We start from the raw sequence: 9,005 nt of genomic DNA, 5'->3' as shown, positions 1-9,005 counted from the left end.
TACCAGTGTGAACGTAATAAAAAAAAAGGGTTTATTTTTTTGTTCTTTGCTTTGTTGGTTTGGAATTTCATTAAGATTCAATTTCATACTATCATAAGTTGTCATCTTAATCTCACATATATTAATAACAGATTAATTATTGACGTAATGATCAGGATGTTTATTGTTTTAAATATAATTTAAGTGTGAATTGTGTTAATCGCGTTGCTGTTAAGACTTTACTCTCTTTTAATTAACTCTAATTATGTAAAGTAATATTAGGGATTGTGATTGTTTATATTATATTGTAATTAAGTATTAAAGATTACGATTATGATTTTGGTATTATATTATACTAATTATGATAGTTGACTATACATGATTTTTATTCTTGAAGTAGGAATCTTCCAAAAAATTTCCCAAAAAAATAAATGGATTATTTATGTTAGAAAATTAAAAGCATCTCCAAAATGTATTCTCACTTCACCTAACATATATGTATATAGCTACACATTAAAGAAGATATTTTGTTCAAAAAAAGATTCTGGTCTGCATAGCCGACGGTAGGTTTTCCGATGGCTGCCGAACAGATAGCTTATACAGTAAAAGAATTCGCCCCAGCAGTACCGGGATGGCTAAACAAAGGAGACAATGCATGGCAAATGACGGCATCGACATTAGTGGGGATTCAAAGCATGCCTGGTCTTGTCATCCTCTACGCTAGTATTGTTAAAAAGAAATGGGCCGTCAATTCCGCCTTCATGGCACTTTACGCCTTTGCTGCAGTCCTCATTTGTTGGGTGCTTTTATGTTATCGTATGGCCTTTGGTGATGAACTCCTCCCTTTTTGGGGTAAAGGTGCTCCGGCTTTAGGACAAAAGTACCTTCTTGGCCGAGCCAAGGTACCGGAGAGTAAGCACAGAGGCTACAATGATGTAGATGATATCACCGAGCCTTTATATCCCATGGCTACCCTTGTGTATTTCCAATTCACTTTTGCTGCTATTACTCTTATTTTGCTCGCTGGTTCAGTCCTTGGCCGTATGAATATTAGGGCCTGGATGGCTTTTGTGCCTCTATGGCTTATATTTTCCTACACTGTTGGAGCTTTTAGTCTTTGGGGTGGCGGCTTTCTTTATCATTGGGGTGTCATTGATTACTCCGGTGGATATGTTATTCACCTCTCCTCCGGGATCGCCGGTCTCACCGCCGCATACTGGGTAACATAACATAAACTACACAATCCTTTGCTTATTTGTGTATATAGATATAAATATCAAGTTCCATAACTTTCTTACAAAACATGGCACAGGTTGGACCAAGGCTAAAATGTGACAGAGAAAGGTTTCCACCAAACAATGTTTTGCTAATGCTTGCTGGTGCTGGCTTGCTATGGATGGGATGGTCAGGTTTCAATGGCGGTGCACCATATGCTGCAAATATTGACGCTTCAATAGCAGTACTAAACACAAACGTCTGTGCAGCAACAAGCCTTCTTATCTGGACATCTCTTGATGTTGTGTTCTTTGGAAAACCTTCCGTGGTCGGAGCTGTTCAAGGAATGATGACAGGCCTTGCTTGCATCACCCCAGGAGCAGGTTCATAATTTAACCCTAAACTCTAAACTCTAAATCTGATTCAAAAGCTTAAAAACCGTATTGTTTTCATTCCAGGTTTGGTGCAATCATGGGCTGCTATTGTCATGGGGATGCTTTCAGGCAGTATTCCATGGGTATCTATGATGGTCCTCCACAAGAAATGTAGCCTGCTACAAAAGGTTCCTCATCTTTGTTTCTTTGGGTTAAATTACATTTTAGGGTCTGAACTTGCAGCTATCCTCACATCTGGGTCTAATCTTTTTTTTTCTCAGGCCTGAATTCGAGAACAATAGTAAAATTCAGGGTCTAACTTAGACAAAGAAAAATATTCATACCCAATGTGAAAATAATTACCAAAATTAAAGTCTCACATAATGATTTAACCTTTTTCCTGTGTTGACTAATTTGATGGCTTAGGCTGATAACTTTGAATGTTCCAATCACTTTTTCTACATGAAATTCAATACAAAGTTTGACCCCTGAAAAAATCTAGAAAGATTAGGTAAGTGGTATTAAAGCACTAGTGGTAAAATGTCTAAAGTCATTGAATTTAGGAATCCACCCAACCCCTCACATTGGCGACCATTCCTGGACCTACCATGGCCTCAACTTGCAAACCTTGGTGCTTCATTAAATATATATCATATACAACCAAAACTATGGTCCCTTGTATCTCGTGTAGGATTTTATTAGAATATTGTTTGTTGCATCCATTTTCTATATCATATTAAAGGTTTCTAATCATCCTTTTTTGTCGTCTTCCATGAGAAATGAGATTTAATTTTGAACCACAGTGTTTAAGGCCTCCAAGTTTGATTGGGTTAATTTAAATATTAAATTTTGATTAATTTTGGGTTTTCAACCTTTAATTTTTGTTTAACTTATTTTGTGCTGCTTATTCTAAGTTGAAATAAATATGGATTATAATTATTTTGGGTTTAGTTTATTTCGAGTTTAGATCAATTAGGATTCGAATTAGATAAATTTAAGTTGAACTTTTGCAATCAAATTAAAATGAGTCGAGTTTAAATTTAGATTGATTGGATTGAATTTTCATATTCAAATGAAAATTGACAAGTCCAAATATTTTCACTTACATAATCAATGCTTTGCACCCTTCGGAATTAATTCATTCTGGGTTCTTGTCTTTTAAGGTTATGATTGTCTTGTGTTTAATTCATTTTGAGCACAAGTCATTTGGGTTTAGAGTCAGTTTTTATATCTTGTTATTATGGGTCCATATAATTTTTATTAGTTATGATCACTTAAAGTTTTGGTCATTTTGGGTTACTGGTTTAGATCGTTTTGAGTTTAGGTTAATTCAAGTTTGAGATTGTTAATTTTTTATGATTAAATTAGATAAAATTTACTTTAAATTTAAATTGATCGTATTGAATTTTTAAGTTTAATTGATTGGATTGAATTTTTAAGTTTACATCAAAATTGACAAATTAAGGGTAATTTCACAGTGTAATCAATGCCTAGTTATTTTCTAAGATACTATTACTGGCCTTTTTCATGTCTTGAAGTTTGAACTTAGGCTATGAAGTGCTTGTATGTCACCACAGGTAGATGATGCTCTTGGTGTATTTCACACACACGCAGTGGCTGGCCTGTTGGGCGGCCTCCTCACCGGGCTATTAGCAGAGCCAGACCTATGCAAGCTAATACTACCATTCGACACAAGGGGTGCATTTTATGGTGGCAATGGAGGAGTACAATTCTTGAAGCAAATAGTTGCAGCCTTGTTCGTCATTACTTGGAATGTAGTCTCTACATCAATAATCCTTCTGTTTATAAGGCTGTTTATACCATTACGAATGCCCGATAACCAGCTCGAGATCGGTGACGATGCTGCCTATGGAGAAGAAGCATATGCTCTTTGGGGTGATGGTGAAAAATATGACCCAACAGAACATGGTTGGCACACCTCTCAGTTCTCAGAAGTGGCAGCACCTTCACCTTATGTCAATGGTGCAAGAGGAGTAACCATTAATCTTTAGGTGCAGTCAATTAAACATTTCCTGTAAATATGATTTTATAGGTAGAGGTCTTCAACTCTTTGCTTATTGAATTTGAGAAGTGGAGATTATCATTTCCAATGCTTTGAATTAAGCCTCAATGTATTTTTGATATCCGAGTTTGATATTATTTTTTTAATATATTACTTGTATTTTTTTTGTCTAATTTGACACATGTATTTGGTAAAAATTATATATTTTGGGTACTTAAAAGTAAACATTGTTAACTTTTCAGTGTTTTATTCAGGTTTAAGGTGATTTAATAAAAATTAATTGCTAATATTATTATATTTAGATTTATCGTAATTTTATTGATAAAATAAATATATTATTAATAGTGAATATATTTAATTTTGTATTTAATTTATCAAATATAATCGAATCACAAAGTGATTTAATTCGGATTTTAAAGATAATTTGATAAAAAGTTAATTGCTGTTATTATTAGTTAATTATGAATCCTCGTCAAATCAACTTTAAAATCTAAATTAAACACAAAAATATTAAAATTATTAATTAAAAAATAACACAAGTACCACATTATAAAAATATTAAACTATCACAAGTAGCCAAACTATGGATTAACTATTATGGCTTGAATTAATGTACCCCGAATAGGAAATCGATTCTATTTTACATCTTCGAATCATTTCAGATTTGAATTATTTTAAATTTTAAAATCAAACACATAAAATTAATAAACTATTTTTTTTTTCACAATATTTTTCTGAAAACATTTTTCAACTGCAACAATGGCAAAACTATCAGTAAAGGAAGGATTAGTACGGCACTATTACATTACAAGACTAAGCAGTTTTAAGTATTTTATATTATATCCCAAGCAATAATAATCTGGACATTCAGTTGTCCTTTCAAGGAAAGTAAAAAAATCCTCTCAACTTGAAAACTAAAATAAATGCCGCACCAAAAACCATTACATAATAACCCTGCATGCTGCATATATCATGTTCTGCAGTTAAGTTTTTATAGGCCAAAGAATGGAGCAGATAGTAACTAATCAAACTTTTCCCACTCCTCTGTAACTGTTGTCGACGATGACATAGGTTGTGGTGGTGGAGCAGTCGAACTTCCCATTCCAGAGTCAAATGTCTCCCATTTCGTTGTCACCGAGGCAGCTTTGTTACTGTCGTGAAATGGATTGGAATTTCTGGCTTTCATTTTGTCCAGTGTCTCGTGGAAACCTTGGACACGACGTACCTGGCCAAGAAAAAAAAAACAATTTGATACAACAGAGTGGTGCTTGACACATGATCAAACAGGAGATTATATATTTGCCTAATCTAAAAATTTGCATAAAATCCATTCCTCTTTCAACACAAAAGTAAAAGATGATGCTCTGCTAGAATTCGTGCACCAAAATTATGTCTAGATTATGGCCAAGAGAGAACAATAGCAGTTCTATATTTCTCATATAGAGTAGTCATTGGCAGGCATGAAAATGCAATTAGAGACTTATTAGACATATTCCCAATATCGGTAAACGTATCATTGAAGCCCCTATGCTAAGAGTAAGACTGCATTTTGCCCCCTCTACTCAAAAAAGGGCAAATTAGACCTTGTACATTATATTAAAGAGCAAACTGATCCTTCTATTAAAAATTCCATCCATTTTTGCTATTAAAAACTGATTTTTGTACATCAGCATAAGGTACATGCGACATGGCACGTGTCACTGTCTAATTATTCTGTTAGCCATGGAATTTTTAACAGAAAGGACAAATTTGCTCTTTAATCTAATGGATAGGGACTAATTTGCCCAATATTTTAGTAGAGGAAGCAAAATTCAATCTAACTCCTAGTACAACACCCTCCATTATACTTTTACCTCCCAATAACCAAATAATAGGAAAGGATACAAGTCACAAAACATTCACAAGACCTAAACATTCTTTCGTAATAGCCAAGATCTCTAAATGGCCATCAGATTTCAAAATCCTTTCCGGCAATATGCAGCATAAGGACACAAACAACTTAGATTAAATGATATAAACACACATCGATACTCATCCATGAGGACTATAGTTTACTAATCTTAGAAACTCAGTTTAAGTTCTTTAGCCATCAGTTAAATATATGTATACTGAAAAGATGAAATAAGTAAATGAACATTGTGTTAGCAACTTCAATGCTTACAACACCAACCTCAGCCTTCCGTTGTAACTTAGCTTCTCCTTCAGCTTCGATCCCATCCAATTTCAGCAACTCTCTCATGAGTAACTCTGCCGATACATCAAATTCCTCAGCTGCGATCTTTGTCCCACTGTTCACAGCCACTTCTATTGCAGCCACCTTTCCAAATAAACAATAAAAAGAAAAATCAAATTAAATCTCAATTGAGTATAGTAACCTTCGACGTCTATACAAAATCAACACAACAAGCATACAAACTCACTCTTTCAGAGAGCTTGTCAACTTCATTTCTGACTCGAGCAACCGCAGCAAAAGCCTTTGACATCTCTTCAGTTTCCCTGATCTCTTCAACCTTACTTTCCTTTCTAGCTATTGATTCTTCAACCTTCTCTTCAATATTCGCCATTTCCTCGACCTTTTTCACTTTGCTTGTTGGATTTTCTAAAACCAAAATCTTGGATTTATCCTTCATACCAGCAGAGCTCAAATGCACATTATCTTCTTTCTCTTTACCCCTAAATAATACCCTTTGTTTATCAGGTTCCAAACCCGTTTTTTCAGCAATTTGTTTCTTCAATTCCCCTATAATTACCCCATGAAAACAACACATATCACTTTCAATCAACATAATAATTTACAGTTCATAACAGTGATATATCAAGCAGCACAACAATCCATTTCAGAACATAATAAATGAAATAAAAATAGAATAATACCAGAAGAAATTTTACAACTGGAAGATCCAAGACCCATATGAAAGGCATAAACAAAAAGAAGATAAAACACCTAATAATCCTTCATTCATTTTCGCTTCTTCCTTTACTCATCATCCTTTAACGACGAAAATAGCTCTAATTAACGCCCACAGTAACAATTTACCACGACGCGCATGCATGGAACCAATAATTACCCAAAAAAGTTTAGGCGGTAAAGAAAGGTACAAAGGACGAGAAATTACCGACAGTGGAATGGGAGGGGGCAAAGAGTTGATGCTGGGCCGAACCATAAGCGACGTCGATCTTGATCATGGGCCCGGAAGAAGAAGTAGCTGCAGTTTCGTGATTGTGATGAAGATTATTATCATCACCATCTCGGCGGACCAGTATGCCCCCTGGCATGGCCTCACCTTTCCCAATGGGTTTTTTTTGAGGTTGCAAAGATTATTGGGTACTGATTTACACACACAGAGCAAAATGAAATAAGAATACGTAGATATGTTTTTGCTCTCCGTTTGGGAAAAGGGATTTCAGAGTTTCAGTTCGGCTGGGATTGAAGTAACGTGTTTATGCTGTAGCTCTAAATTCTTCTTTAATATAATCTGGCCCAGTTTTTCCCTTTCTAAAATATTTAAGGCTTAGGAGCCTTCTAATTTTTCAAAAATAAATAATAATTAATTAAGTCCAACATCCAGGTAGCAAATTCATCAATTAACCTCTTTGATTACCCATTTCTATTGTTAAGTATTATTATTATATTAAGGTGACCATTAACTATCACTAAGTTGACTATTATAAAAGCTTATAATCGTTAATAGGATTTCCACATCCTCAACAGAGGCGGATTTAAGGTGTTAGCAGGGGTTTGTTCCCCTAAAATATAAAATTATTATTTAAGTTCTTAATTTTTTAAAAAAATTTAAATTAATAAAAATAAAATTACACTTAAACCCCTAAAATTAAAATTACTCACTGAACCTGATTGTTCATTCATAAAACTCACTGAATCTTCAAGAGAGCAAATAGAAAACCTTTATTTAAGCAACCCCTTTAAATATATATCCCTACTCTTTGTGTGATTACTAACCTTATAATTCTACAATATAAAAGAAAAAGAAAAAAAAAAGCTATTTTACATTTATATTACTTCTTTTTGGATCTACCACTTGGAAGAGATTTCCATGTATACCGAATAAATCCGAATTGTACTAATTTAAGAAAAAGGGGGAGGGGTAAATATCATATTTACTCTCACGTAGGATTAATGGATTATTGATTGAATTATAGACAATAGTTCCTTATGAATTGTGAGCCACAAAATCGCAAACAATGTTGTATTGGTGCAGGCAGGCAAGGGCCATGGATACTGAATTAGCATCAGATTATTGTCTCATTGCCAAACTTTGCAGCATTCTTCCCACATGATTCTTCCATACACTACCATCTGAGCTGTAATTGAATCCGAAAAGTAAAACTATTCCAATCAAGCAATCTTATTTTCACTCAGATGGTTCTTACCTAATGCACAACAATATTGCATTATCACAGTGCAAGTGAACAAATTTCGTTGGCATCGAGAAATGGCCAATGAACCTAGGCTTAGCGTCTGCCACTTAATTCCCGAGCCAGGTCTTAGGTAAGGAATCCTGGCAACTCAATTGAATTAGGTGTAAGAAACATCAGTTACGCCGCTGGACCTAGTCATTCAGGGGTTCAGCACTTAGTTGAATGAAACTGTGCCTCAGAAGAGATCTGAGCCCAGCGCAGAAAGGACTGCTTCTCTCACCAGTTGGAGAACAGAGCTTTCAGGCATCGGGATCATAGTTTTAGCCTATGACTACGCTCTGTGACTACCTCCATTAACATCATCTATTCACCACCAAGATGAACTCGGCTCCAGTATGTTATCATATATGACGGGAGGATATTCAGTAGCACAGACACAGTAATCATACAAGAGTTAATATCATATCATATCATGTCATAAGAAAAGGTTTAGGAATAAACAGAGCTTTCAGACATCAGGATCATGGTGTAACCTAAAACTAAGGTCTGTGACTACCTTCGTTGACATCATCTATTCACCACCAAGATGAACTCTGCTCCAATACACTATATAAATGACAGTGGAGGATATTTAGTTGCACAGAGTAATAATACAAGAGTTAATACCATATCATAATATAAGGTTTAGGAATAAAGAGAGCTTTTATCCATGGCGGAACCTACCTGACCACACCTGGAACAGGTCCTGTCTGAATAACCAATCCACATTCAATCATTCAAAAATTGGTAAATGTCCACAGACCTCCACATACATTTAAAACCCCCCTTTCTTTAAGAGGGAGAAGGATTGCACCATTAGCACACACAAAACGGAAGATGTAAGAAATATGTTACCCTTGCAAGTAATTTTACGCTAGCATACCTGACAAGACTTTGCAAATTGAAGAGATAAAGAGATTCCTTATCACAGGCAAATGGGCAAGACCCTGCAACTTTGCATATATTAATTTGTTCCAAGCAAATACAGAAAGCAG

General features: G+C 34.9%; 2 protein-coding genes across 3 annotated transcripts; one reads left to right on the top strand and one right to left on the bottom strand.

The window, feature by feature from the left end:
• The first annotated feature begins 426 nt into the window (after positions 1-426).
• LOC107958074 (ammonium transporter 2) lies at positions 427-3,736 on the top strand. Its single transcript, XM_016893740.2, has 4 exons — positions 427-1,199; positions 1,292-1,577; positions 1,653-1,756; positions 3,146-3,736. Exons 1-4 carry the CDS (start codon positions 555-557, stop codon positions 3,578-3,580), a joined length of 1,470 nt encoding a protein of 489 aa, XP_016749229.2. The 5' UTR covers positions 427-554; the 3' UTR covers positions 3,581-3,736.
• Positions 3,737-4,366: 630 nt separating this feature from the next.
• Positions 4,367-7,071, bottom strand: LOC107958073 (BAG family molecular chaperone regulator 4). Of its 2 annotated transcripts, none has more exons than XM_016893738.2 (4): positions 6,708-7,071; positions 6,012-6,331; positions 5,762-5,908; positions 4,367-4,816 (listed from the first exon to the last, which is right to left on the bottom strand). In XM_016893738.2, the coding sequence occupies exons 1-4, from the start codon at positions 6,865-6,867 to the stop codon at positions 4,613-4,615; spliced, it is 831 nt and encodes a 276-aa protein (XP_016749227.1). In that variant the 5' UTR covers positions 6,868-7,071; the 3' UTR covers positions 4,367-4,612. The 2 variants fall into 2 exon arrangements, with proteins under 2 accessions (XP_016749227.1, XP_016749228.1); XM_016893739.2 differs by lacking the exon at positions 6,708-7,071 and adding an exon at positions 6,466-6,628.
• Positions 7,072-9,005: the final 1,934 nt, after the last annotated feature.

Source organism: Gossypium hirsutum, chromosome A01 (genome assembly GCF_007990345.1).
Source record: "Gossypium hirsutum isolate 1008001.06 chromosome A01, Gossypium_hirsutum_v2.1, whole genome shotgun sequence".
Classification (NCBI taxonomy): Eukaryota; Viridiplantae; Streptophyta; class Magnoliopsida; order Malvales; family Malvaceae; genus Gossypium; species Gossypium hirsutum.
This window is presented reverse-complemented; position numbering and strand designations above follow the sequence as displayed.

Bases quoted from the DNA above. Each gene is read 5' to 3' on its own strand.
- LOC107958074 (XM_016893740.2), top strand. From the start codon at position 555: ATGGCTGCCGAACAGATAGCTTATACAGTAAAAGAATTCGCCCCAGCA. The intron at 1,200-1,291 runs GTAACATAACAT...AACATGGCACAG, and splicing joins GTCTCACCGCCGCATACTGG to GTTGGACCAAGGCTAAAATG. The intron at 1,757-3,145 runs GTTCCTCATCTT...ATGTCACCACAG, and splicing joins AATGTAGCCTGCTACAAAAG to GTAGATGATGCTCTTGGTGT.
- LOC107958073 (XM_016893738.2), bottom strand. From the start codon at position 6,867: ATGCCAGGGGGCATACTGGTCCGCCGAGATGGTGATGATAATAATCTT. The intron at 6,332-6,707 runs GTAATTTCTCGT...GGGTAATTATAG, and splicing joins CCCCTCCCATTCCACTGTCG to GGGAATTGAAGAAACAAATT. The intron at 5,909-6,011 runs GTGAGTTTGTAT...TTATTTGGAAAG, and splicing joins TTGACAAGCTCTCTGAAAGA to GTGGCTGCAATAGAAGTGGC.